This window comes from Mus pahari, chromosome 16 (assembly GCF_900095145.1).
Source record: "Mus pahari chromosome 16, PAHARI_EIJ_v1.1, whole genome shotgun sequence".
NCBI lineage: Eukaryota > Metazoa > Chordata > Mammalia > Rodentia > Muridae > Mus > Mus pahari.
Window position 1 is genome coordinate 17,971,613 of NC_034605.1, and position 13,109 is coordinate 17,984,721.

The following is a 13,109-nucleotide window of genomic DNA, read 5'->3' on the forward strand; positions in this document are numbered from 1 at the left end:
CCCTGTTCTGAGATGGTATTTTAAAGAGTCATCTAACTCAGTCTGTGCTCTAGATTAAAATACTTTAAAGTTCATTGAGTAATTTGACTTACTAGCTTGTGTGTTTGACAGGAAAATACTTTAAATTTTTTTCTTTTTGTTAGAAGTGTTGTTTTAAAAACAAGTACTTTTAGTAGCCCAATATTTAAATACTTAGAGTGGTCTGGCATTTGAGTACTAAAATGTTTTATTTGTAAACCACAATTAAAATTTATCATTATTATTTTTCATGCTTTTGAACCTAGACCCACTATAAATGTAGCTTGTCATATTTGTTATGTGTGTTAAAATGTGTTACTACCGTCCCACTTTTAATTTGAAAGTTTTTCTTTCCATTTATTAGATTGAAAGTGGAGCTGTTTGGAAGCAAGTCTACCAAGACCTTGGGATCCCTGTCTTAAATTCAGCTGCAGGATACAATGTTAAATGTGCTTATAAAAAGTAAGTCATTGTACTTGATGTGACTGTCTTCAATATCTTACCTAGAAAACAACATGGAATATGCCATTTAACTTAAGCTAATTTAGAAGAAACTGGAAATTTTTACTATTTAGTCTATAGAAATAATTCAAGATATTAGATAGTTAAGAATCTGTAAAGAAAATGTTAGATACTATGATCATATGAAATTAAAAAGCTCATGTTCCAAAGCCAAAGAGATCCTATTAGCAGTGGGTGTTCTTTGACCCTGTCTGGCTTTCCTAAGTTTATTTTCCTTTGTTTATTTACAAAAGGGTCATTATGATTTGCCCTTAGGAACACTCTGCTGTTTGAATGAAGTTTACTAAAGTGCCTGATACCTTGCATATTACAAATACTCATCAATAGATTTTACCATTTATAATCTTTATACCTTCTACTTTGTAGCTACTATTGTTACTTTTATTTAGATTATATCTTTCTCCTACTTCAGGTGTTATTTTTGAAGTTCTTTGTGAGCTTCATATGTGTTGACCATATTTACCCCCTAGCTCTTCCTTCTTTACCCAGCTAACTTTGTTTTTCTTTCTCTCTTTCCTTTCTCTCCCTTTCTTCCTCCCTCCCCACTTCCTTCCTTCTTTCTTTCTCCCCCCCCCCCAAGACCAATTTGTGTACCTAAATATTTTTAGATGTATGTTCTCCTACTTGGAGAGTGGTTAACTTACCAGGGATTACACTCTTAGAAAAATTTTCTTCCTCTCCCCACTTTCTCCTACCCCCTCCCCTCTCCCCTCTCCCCTCTATCCCAACTGTTAACAATACCAGTAGTTCCATAGCTTGGGTGGGATCAAGTGCCCAACTCTTGTTTCCTTAATAAGATTTGATCTGGTTTTGTCTTGCATGGGTTTTGTACATTGTATTACAACTACTTTGAGTTCATGTATGTAGCTGCCCTGCTGTGTGAAAAGACAGTTTCTTTGTAGTCATCCGCTACCTTATGCTGTTACACTCCTTCCATTCCCACTTCAACAGAGGTTTCTGAGTCTTGAGTCTTGGGTGAGGAGTTGCTGTAAATTCATATACACATACACATCTATTTTTTTCTCTATAGGGCTGAGCATTCTGCAGTCTCTTATTCTATGTACCTTAGCCATTAGCTATTTATGGGCCATTGCTGCAAGTAGAAGTTTCTCAGGTGATCTTTGAGTGTAATTTTGTTTGTTTGTTTGTTTGTTTGTTTGTTTTTGTGAAAGGGTTTCTCTGTGTAGCCCTGGCTATCCTGAAACTCACTCTGTAGACCAGGCTGGCCTCAAACTCAGAAATCCGCCTACCTTTGCCTTCCAAGTGGGATTGAAGGCGTGCGCCACCACTGCCAAGAGCAGTTGTAATAACCTAAAAAATTTTTTTTTGGGGGGGGGGTCTATTGAATATCAGGCCTGTGCTTCAACGGAAGTAACTCACACCCCACTGGGCTTTTTATTTGTTATTCTCTGGTGTCTAGTAGGGGCATTGTTGACCTGTTACTGTGTAATGTGTTTTCTTTCTTTCTTTCTTTCTTTCTTTCTTTCTTTCTTTCTTTCTTTCTTTCTTTCTTTCTTTCTTTCTTTCTTTCTTTCTTTCTTTCTTGTTTTGGAGACAGGGTTTCTCTGTGTAGCCCTGGCTGTCCTGGAACTCACTCTGTAGACCAGGCTGGCCTGGAACTCAGAAATCCGCCTGCCTCTGCCTCCCAAGTGCTGTAATGTGTTTTCAAAAGATCTTTGCTGTTATTTATCCATCCCTCTATTCCCTCTTCTAATACACCTTCCTTTCCTTCACCCCAGTTTAACCCTTCATGGTCCATTATTCCCTTTTAACTTTTTATACAAGTGTATTCTATCCCTTCCCATAAAAGTCCCTTCTTGTGGTCTCTTAGTAATTCTCAGACCTTTGTGGGCATTCCAGATGAAGTACACATATTCTGAAGATTGAGCATTAACATCCACAGACAAGGGAAAATGTGATGTTTGTCTTTCTGGGTTTGGCTTACCTCATTCAGTATGATTGTTTCTACCTCCATTCCTTTACCTGTGACTTTAAAATGTTGATTGAGGACTGGAGAGATGACTCAGAGGTTAAGAGCACTGACTGCTCTTCCAAGGGTCCTGAGTTCAAATCCCAGCAACCACATGGTGGCTCACAACCATCTGTAATGAGATCTGATGCCCTCTTCTGGTGTGTCTGAAGACAGCTACAGTGTACTCACATATTAAAAAGTTGATTGATTTTATTGGACACAATGTTTAAAATGGGGGGGGTGGGTGGGTCTGGGCATGATAGCCCGTGTCTGTGATCCCATAATTTGGGAGGCTGAGGTAGGAGAGCTAATAATTTTAGGGTTACATATTTTTTTCTCAATAAAAGGTGGAGAACTATTAAAATCATATAACCTAAGACATGATTGCATATTAAATAACAATTTTGTAAATTGGCCACTGAAATGCCTCCGTATGACCCTCTGGAGGCTTCAGCATCTTCTCCAGCTTTAGATCCCCCCTCCCCCCCAATGAAACAAAAAGGAAACAAACAAAGCAACCCCACACACTGTTCAGCAATGTATTGGAATGTTTCTTACTAAATGTATCATCTCTGCATATTTCCAGGTACTTATATGGCTTTGAGGAGTACTGCAGGTCGGCTAATATTGACTTTCAGATGGCATTGCCAGAGAAAGTTCTTAACAAGCCATGTAAAGATTGTGAAAATAAAGAAATAAAAGTTAAGGAAGAATGTGAAACAGAGATTAAAGAAGTAAATGTGGAAGACAGTAAGAACATGTTGCCAAAAGAGGAGACGCCTGCTGAGGATGAGAGTGAGAGAAAAGAAAATATCAAGCCCTCTCTGGTAACCTCATACTGTTAATTGTCACCTGTCATCTTGATATATTTTCTACATCCTTTGTAAAGTTCCTCAAATTAATTTATTAGCCTTTTATGCATTATTATTCTTCATTATATCTTTTGTTAAGGGCATTTGTAGTTTTTGATTTGATGAGGATTAAACCCAGAATGCCAAACTCTTCTACTGAATTATATCCCCAGCCCTCAAATGTTATTTTAAAATAGTTGTTATAGCAATTACTTAGACAGTTTTCTTTAAAATGCAAGAATATGCTGGCGTTATCAGTAGTATTAGCTGTATCATATTGGTTGTCACCTGTTGGCTGAGAGCTAAGATCATTGATTTAGGTTTAAGTTTTTACTGTTGTTGGTTTAGTTCTTCTTATCTTTCTCTAGGGAAGTAAAAAAAGCTTATTAGAATGTATACCTGCACAACCTGATGAAGAAAAAGAAGCTAACATTACAAAACTAGAAGAAAACGAAAACTTGGAAGATAAAGACGGTGGCACAGCTAGGGCCGAGGAGGCCTTCAGCACAGAGGTAGATGGTGAAGAAGAGCAAGCACGATCTGGGTAAGACATTTGCTTTGGTTATGATACATTTTGGTTGGATACAGTCGTCTCATGTGGTTTTGTGAATGTTTAAATCTAAATTGATTTGATTTACAAAGTACAGAAGAATCATTTGAATTTGTTAAGAAAAATTGATTCCTTCAGAGACACCATTAATGTGAACTATTGAAAAGATCATATTTTTTGATCTATTCTTGCTCTCATCATGGAAATTTATAAATAATTTTCTTGAGGGAACAGTATTCTTTACTGTACTAAGGTCTGCTCCTGACTGTGGGGCTGAGGGTGACTGTGTAGCTTAAACAGAGAGTGTATGGGTCATTTTGGCTATGTGTGATGAGTCATACTTACCTGATTTGGCTACTTGGGAATGTTGATTTAAATGGTCTGTTGGTGGGTCCTTGGCTTTGTAAGAATCTTTGGTTTTCATCTCTGAGACTTAAAAAAAATAAGCATCTATAGTGCTACTAACTCAAATAAGTAAAACCAACTTTTTTCAATTTTAGTATTTTAAAAATTTAGCTCGATTATACAAACAGGGAAGGAAAAAATAACTAAATGTGCCCAGGTATATATAGTAAGGTGTATTTTTTTTTTCTATTCTCTGTGTGTATGTACATATTTGAAGTATACTGGTGTTAGAGATTATTCCAGTTTAGAAACAGTAAAGATTGGGATTTTTATTTGAAGGATGTCGATCCGTTTAGCTTTAAGAAATATAACACACACACACACACACACACACACACACACACACACACACACACACACATATACACAAAGGTATGGCTTGTCATACGCCTGGCAAGATGGAGTAGGACAGTGCAAGGTTCAGATGTATATAGTACCAGTGTGTGCTGTCTGGCTTCATGTTGTGTAGAGAATTTAAGAGGTATCCCTACCAGAAACTTCTACCTCAGGATAAAATCCATATGCAACTTTCAGTTAAAAGTGTAAGTGCTGCAGTGTCTGGAGTTCTCTACTGTTCACAGGTACTTGCTAAAACTTTTTCTTTTCTGTTCCTAGTAAGTGTCCAAATTGTTCCTTATAATAATAAAAAGTGAGTTAATTAACTTCTAAGTTGTATGAGTTCTCTATGTGCTATATTTATGAGTACAATTGTGGCTTTCACATTGATGATAAAGTCAGCCCTGGTCATGTGAAGATTACTACATAGCCTCGGCATATAGAAAGCTAGCCTCCAGGTTTATATATGTACACTTGATATTATACAGTGACAACATTTTTAAGAATGTATCCTTTAAGTAATGCATGACTATTCATACCATAAACTGAAGTTTCCCTTTGGTTAGCTCCCACATTTAATATTTACATTATAGTATTCATGAAGAAAATGACTATTAAAAGTGCAGTCATATTGCTTAACCACAGATATATTGTGAGAAACTGTTGCTAGGCAATTTCATTGTTGTATGTAGCATGAAAAAGTGTCCTTACACATATTAAAGTGGCTTTTTCCTCACTAGGCAGCATAATCTTGGGGCAGGGAGATCTCACTGTATGTGTGGTGTCAACATGCCTATGATATATATTTTCTTATAGCTTTGCTGTGGCACTTAAAGTTCATCTGCCCTTTCTTTCTCTGGCCTTGCTGCCTCATTCCCAGCACTGTTGCACTGACATGGCTGCCAGATGAGTAATGGGGTGGGTTGCATACAAACTGCAACCAAAGAGATGATTAGTTCCTGACAGATTGGATCAGGACAGTGCAAGGTATTATCATACTACTTCTATTAGCATACTATTTAAAAATGATAAATTGTAAGTTTCTGGAATTTTCTATTCAATATTTTTTTTAACTGATAGTGATGATGGGTAAATTAAACTGAGGAAAGCAAAACTAGATAAAGGCAGACCCTAAATAAATTCTTAGTTTAATCAGTATTTATGATTATAAAAAATATAAACACACTAAGATATGATGTGATGGTTATGTTGTTTTGTTTAGTTGGTTTTTGGAATATAAGCTTTCCCTGAGCCACAGTTTGGAGATGAAAAAGGTTAATTCCTGTAAGGTGCCTGCTCTTCAGTGTGTATTTGTTACACTGTGGTTTCTTTTTCTTACTATGTTATAAGTAGAGTAGTGGTGTCAAACTAGGAAAATCTGGCATTTCTCTGTTATTCGGTTGAAAATTGTATTTTGACATAGTCTGTTTTCCAAACATTACTGTTCTTCAGAAGATAGATAACCTTAGGGCTGTCAGGCTTGCTCAGTGGGTAAAAGCATCTGCCCTGCAAGTCTGCCTGAAGTGGAGCCCCAGAAATCAGTGAGAACCACCTCCCCAAACTGCCCTCTGACTTACATACTTGCCCTATAGCCTAGTATGCTCGGGCTCCTAGAAAACATACATTAGCACAGTGATCTTTAAAAGATAGCATGTATGTGTGTGTGCTTGTATGTAAGATACACATGAACTTAGTTGTTAATGAGTGTGTTGCTTATAATGGGTACTTTCAGGAAATTCCTTTCTGGGTGTTCTATGCCCATTGACTTTTGAATTCGCTGGTAGTGCCTTTGAAAAAACAGTAGTTTTCTTTGGCAAATTGCCAGTATCTATGTTGCTTGCTTCTTTGAACTTCAGTGTGTAGTTTAATAAAATTTCATTTAGTTTTGTGTCTGAGATTGATTTTAAGTGCAATTTTAAAAAGTTTTGATTGGTCTGTCTAACAATTTCCAGTGTTCTGTTTCCACAACCATTTATAGGACTGTCTTTATGTCTGATAATAGTGGCATGTACCTATTGGGCTCAGTGTACTTTTGATGTATGAGTCGGGTATTTTCAACATGCTCCCCATCACCCCCTTTCTCTCAGATGTCCACCATGCAGTCCTAAAGCATGAATGAACCATATTTCTTTCAGAGTGCTCTTCTAGCAGTTTCAGTGTATTATATAAATAGCATAAATGAATATAAATTTGTTCAATATTCGTAAAGATTTATTTATTTATTTATTTATTTATTTATTTATTTATTTATTTATTTATTTATTTATTTATTATGAGTACACTGTAGCTCTACAGATGGTTGTGAGCCTTCATGTGGTTGTTGGGAATTACATTTTTAGGATCTCTGCTCGCCCAGATCAACCCCGCTAGCTCCGGTCGGCCCGCTCACTCTGGTCAACTCTGCTTTGCTCAGTCTCTGCTCACTCCAGCCCAAATCTTTATTAATTGTTATACTTATATACATTGTAGCTGTCTTCAGACATACCAGAAGAGGGCATCAGATCTCATTACAGGTGGTTGTGAGCCACCATGTGGTTGCTGGGATTTGAACTTAGGACTTTTGGAATAACAGTCAGTGCTCTTATCTGCTAAGCCATCTCGCCAGCCCTTGTTTTATATTCTTAATAACCATCTCTGATGATTTTGTACTTACCTTTGCTGATTAAAATACTTCATGATAGAAATGCTAATGTTTGTTGAATAACAGTTCATGGTCTTCATTTCAGATTAGAGCTGTATTTATTTAGGCCTCAATTAACTTGACTGTATTCTCCTATTTCTCTGTTCTGAGTTTTTGAGAACAGGGCCTTGCTATCGTGCCTTTGATCAAGAGATCCTCCTGGTTTAGCTTCCTGAGCTCTGGGATTACAGGCTTGAGCCGCCACTTCAGACAAAGTTGATAGATGTGTGAACTCACTTGTAACTCCATCTTAATTATCTGTTAGGTCTCCTCACTACATGTGTAATTAATTACATAGTAAGAAATGATAGCTGAGGCATGTTATCAATAAAAAAGAGTTTTATGAAAGAATTTAAGCTGAAATTAGTATCGCAGGGGCTTTTCTATATCTGTTTTCTTATAATTACACATTTCCAATGTGTGTGAAGTGATATATCCTCTGAGAGAGACTTGTTAGTGCACTCACATTGCAAAGCAGATAAACTGCCCACATATAACACTGGATTTCATATTGAAATTTATTTTATATAAAACTAGTGATCAGAAAGATTAAGAACTTGAGATTTTCTCTAACGTTTTCAGTCCAGATTTATGGATAATGTAAGAACAACGTAAAAGCTGACGTGATGAACTCTGGCATCTGTGGCAGGAGGATCAAAGTTGAAGGCCAAGCTTGCCTACATAATGAGACTCTGTCTCAAAGTTCCAATTAAGAAAAGAATAGAAAAAGAAATATAAATGTCCATTTTTAGAATCTGTGTGATATTGAGATGATGAAACTATCTTAGTATTCCTACTATGATGGCTTGTGTTTCTGTTCTGTATTTGGAGTTGACCTCTAATTCTTCCTACTTTTTAAGAAGCTTTCATGTTGAAAGAATCTATGGCAGGAAAATTCAATAAATGTCTGGTAAAGAGCAGAAATTGTGAAATTTGCATAGACAGATGTAATATTAATGTGACCATAGTAGAAAATCCCTGTGAAAGTTAAAATTATATTTCATTTACTTCAACATTTAAGAATCTGTTTGAGCATGTCTTAACATTACTAAGAGTCGTCATCAATTAGTGACTATTTTGTTTTATACATACTTAGGTTGGACATGTTTGTTTTAGAATAACTTTCATTCAGAAAATGGTAATGAAGTAATTTTGTCTGTGTGTGTCCATAAGCTGAGCTGTAAAGCACTTCTATAATAAAACATGAGAGAGTGTTTAGTCAGCAAACTAGTTTCCTATTGTTCAACACAACTTATATTCCTCTGACTGGTGAAAATCAATCCATCAATCAATCTTAATCTCTGTCTCTCTGTCTGATGTTTGAGCAGGGTCTTTCTAGGTAGCCTGGACTGGCCTCTGAACTCACATTGATCCTCCTGCCTCATATCCCAAGGACTGGGATTACAGTGCAGGATTTTTTTTAAATTGACTTATTTTTGCTTCTTATTTTTCCTCTAAAACTACCTTTCTGACACTTGTCCTCTCATACAGGTTTTAGTTTTAAATACTAAATTGAAACTCAAAGCATTTTATACACATGGAACCTGCTGTTCTGGAACAATCACAGCCACGATTTTTATCGGTATATGTGGTTTGGAACTGAAACTCATGAAGTGACTTTTATTAACTGCAATTTTTTAAACCTTTCAAGAGATGAAACCAATAAAGAAGAAGATGAAGATGATGAAGAAATAGAAGAGGAGGAGGAAGAAGACGAGGAAGAAGACGAGGATGAAGATGATGACGACAACAATGAAGAAGAGGAGTTTGAGTGCTATCCACCAGGCATGAAAGTTCAAGTGCGGTATGGACGAGGGAAAAATCAAAAAATGTATGAAGCTAGTATAAAAGATTCTGATGTCGAAGGTGGAGAGGTCCTTTACTTGGTGCATTACTGCGGATGGAATGTGAGGTAACTTGAGTTTCAGCTAGTGATTATTACAAACACTTCTAAAATATTTTTCTATTTAAAAACTTACATAATGAATTACAGACTTACTAGTACTCTAACTGAACACATTAACATTAAAATATCAAGCTTTTAGCATGTAAACACCTCACTTAATGGCACCCTACCACCCTACTTCGTGTTTTCAGCACTTCACAGACATCTTTAGTATATGGAAAGTAGGTCTAGACAGTTAAGTCTACAACATGTTTAATAGAGTATACACTCGAATGAAGTAATAGAAAACCTCACACTGGTAATGGGCTTTACTTCTTGACTTTATTATGTCATTACCAGACTACCTGCTTTCTCCACTTAAGTCGCCACACTCTTCTTAGTGGTCTTCCTAAGCTGTCACACAGTAGGCAAGGATTTCACAGTCGGAATTTCTTACAAAGCATCACTGATTTTTAAAAGACCTTATTATCAGCAACTACATTATTTCCTTTTCAGAAGTCTCAGGACCTTACTTGTGTCTTTGAAACCATAGCTGGAAACAGCAGCAAGTGTGCTAGGAGAAAGTGCACCTACCTACCGCTCCTGAATCCAGGCAGTGAAAGACAAAGCAGGGGTCTAGATATAGGTGTGGTCATTGACTTAAGATTTTTATCTTGCATAATTTTGGGGAGTTTAATCTGGAGAGACTAAGTTTTATCCAAAATTGAGAAGTCAATTTTTAAGGCAGACCATTTAGTTGTCTTTTAGCAGTAGCTTCATTAACTTTGGAATGTTTATTGTTACATATGAAATTATATATATGAAATATAGTTGGAGTTTGAGAAATTAGGCTCAGTTGTTTCTACTGGTGGTTTTATCAAGAGAGTCCTTGTATTTTTAGGAAAAATACAGTTGTCAGACTTTATAGTTAAATTTATTTTTGGAGAAGAGATGTGGCTTATGGTCAAGTACCCGCTGAGTACTGTGAGTCTTTCAGTTCGGTCCCTGTTGTCACCTCTACACAAACACAGTGCTTAATGTTTGGGGGAAGTTCTAAGCAAACATTTCAAATTCTCATATCTTAGTAGCATACCTCTTGTTCTGTTGTAACAGCAGTAAGTTCTGCCTGTGTGACCTAATCTGATTGCCTTTCTAATTTGAGGAAAGTATAATTTTATACTTTGATATATAAAAGTATATGTATGACTTTTAAAACACTAGGAAGAATATGGCAACTTAAGTCAGGAAGGAGTTCAGAGACTGAATTTCTGGTCAATAAGGTGGTAAAGGTATAGATTTCAGCATTTCTTCTGCCCAGTGCTTTGAAGTGTAGCTGTTCTGAAGCATAGTCTTAGCCAGATGGTACATGGTACCCTGTATGTAGTTTGTCCTCACAGTTGTTGGCTCTTCTGTCTTTATTGTATGGAAATTCTCTCATTGACAGGTTGGCTGATAGTAGAAACCTCAGATTTTTATGTGGGAATATTTTATTCAATGTTAGGCAGTTTTCATCATACTAAATAAAGGTGTTAAGGTGGTCTTGTTCCTCCCTCAGGTGCATGCAAACTTAAGTGTACATTATGAAGCCTGAAGGCTGAGCCCCACCTAGCTTCAGGACTACCATAGGGGCAGAGAGGCGTGCTGTCTCTCAGCTGTCTTTTCCATTCTTCATTCCGAGTTACTTTGCTGGTTTCCACACAGAAGCAATTTTTCCTCTTGCTTATATCAAGTGCTTGAAATTTCATGACTGATGAATAGGATTTAGGCATTGTCCAGATTTCACAACATTCAGGCTCGATTATCTTTACTAATTGGCTTCCTAAGCAAAAGCATAGGAAATATGGAGGAAATTATTTCACACTTTAAATGCAACTTTTTATAAAACCTGTGAAACCATATTTTCTGATTTTTAAGAAGAGATTGACTAAAGAAAAGCAGAGTTTTGTTAGTGTTTGGGTTGCAGAAGGTAGAATATTCAGCATTTCAGTTTTGAAATTGACAGAAAGGAAGATTTTAAGTTGAGGCATTCAGATTTGTAATGACCCAAGAAGGGAAGTGAGACCTGATCCAGCAAGTCATATTATGTTATTAAGACAGATGCCGTCCGTTCTGACCTCAAGCAGTTCTGTGCTAAGAACTTTTCAAAGAAGAATCTAACAATCTCAATGAAGACCTGGGGATCTGCATACTTCTGCAGCATAGAGACCAGGACGGTACTTCAGCACACTTCACAGTTAATCTTAGTAAGCACGACAATGTCCCTACTGTTCTCTACAGTAATTACCAAAGAGTGCCTTAGTGATAAACCATCAAAAACTATTGTCATTGGTGATGTTTCATCATGTCTGAAACTAACACAGAGGACTACAACAAGTCACCATCAGCTCTTCAGTTATTTTCTGTGACTTTAGGGGTCTCCAGCGTTACTGTGTACATTAACATTTAAGGAAACGTTAGAAATGAAGCTTTATACATAGAGGTTCATGAGAATGGCTTTATTGGCATTCACGCTGGTTCACGATAAGAAGGCTTTAGCACTTTGTATATGAAGCTGTTAATGTCTATTTTATCCGATTTTTTTGTAAGAAAAAGGAAATAAGAATATCTTAGTTTTTTAAAAGTGTTATTGTTGATTTCTGTATTTTTCTTTCTCCTGAGATGCATAAATTTAAATATTGTTCATATCCCAGTTTACAGTATAAAACATGTTAACAAAGATTATATAAGCATTGGAGAGTGTTCTTTGCCACAACAAGGAAGAATAAGAAGTTTTTTATTTAAATTTACTTCAAATAAATTTGGAGCTCTTGAACCCAAACCACAAATGATATAATAGCAGTAGTGAGTTTTTCTGATACAGTGATCGTAAGTTACTGCTAACTGATAGAGAATCACCATGCATAGGGTGCTTGGAGTGGGTTAAGTGAATGTATGAATGATTTTTAATCCTTCCAAAAATAACATGCATTCTAGAAAAATAAATACAAATAAAATTAATGGATTAAAATTAAAATTAGAGTGCTTTTGAAAATATGACTTTGTAAAATTTTAAGAATCATATTCCTATGGGTGGTTTGTAACTTAGAGTTACAGAGGGCGGTGAGTTGCCCAACATGTGTGTCAGGAACTGAGCTTGTATCCTCTGGAGGGAGTAGTGTGCACTCTTAACCACTAAGCCATCTCTGTAGCATCATTGACTTGTAATGTATAATACATGAACTTTAAGTGAACCCTTATTCCTTTTTTTTTTTAATTCCTTTTTTCTGTTCACTTAATTTCTTAGCAGACTATTTTACATTTTTTAAAATTACCACTCCCCTGCTTTCTTGTCTTCACTTTCAGCTGGTTACTTGGATTTTAAATCTGATTGGAAAATTGAAACAAGAAAAAATATTTTACTGATTTATATTAAATTTCTTGCTTTCATCTACAATCAGGCTGTGTATTTGTCACCTCTAGTCACAAGTTAATATCATGCTCCTGACTAGATGTTGTCTTGTAAAAGACACAGGCCTGTTTTCCCGGTCTGTTCAAATTATCCCCACCACTTACAGACTTGCACTTACTTCTTCTGTCTCAAAGAAAGTTGTCTTGAGCCTGCCTGGTCCTACTATGCCATCTCTGTGCATCACTCCATGAACTATTTGACAGTGTTGTTTGCATCTGTCCTGTTTTCTCATTTATGGGTAAGCCCACTCAGACAGCCCCTCATCCCATACTTTTAGAATGGTATTTATCAGGACCACTAGGTTTGGCATCCTGTCTTAACCAGTAATGTTATATATCCAGCTGGTCACTCCTATGACACTCTGCTTGCATCAGGCTACGGCAGCTGCATCTGTTTACCTCTTCCTTCCTTCCTTCCTTCCTTCCTTCCTTCCTTCCTTCCT

General features: G+C 36.4%; 1 protein-coding gene across 3 annotated transcripts in view; it reads left to right on the plus strand.

Moving 5' to 3' along the window:
• Arid4b (AT-rich interaction domain 4B) overlaps window positions 1–13,109 on the plus strand; it is a 126,082-nt gene that overhangs the window by 87,591 nt on the left and 25,382 nt on the right. The window contains exons 14-17 of one of the 3 annotated variants that reach the window (XM_021215184.1): window positions 383–480; window positions 3,099–3,339; window positions 3,732–3,907; window positions 8,986–9,246. In XM_021215184.1, the coding sequence (XP_021070843.1) occupies window positions 383–480; window positions 3,099–3,339; window positions 3,732–3,907; window positions 8,986–9,246 (776 nt within the window). The remainder of the gene's footprint in view (window positions 1–382; window positions 481–3,098; window positions 3,340–3,731; window positions 3,908–8,985; window positions 9,247–13,109) is intronic. The other 2 variants (XM_029547311.1, XM_021215185.1) reach the window with 2 other exon arrangements.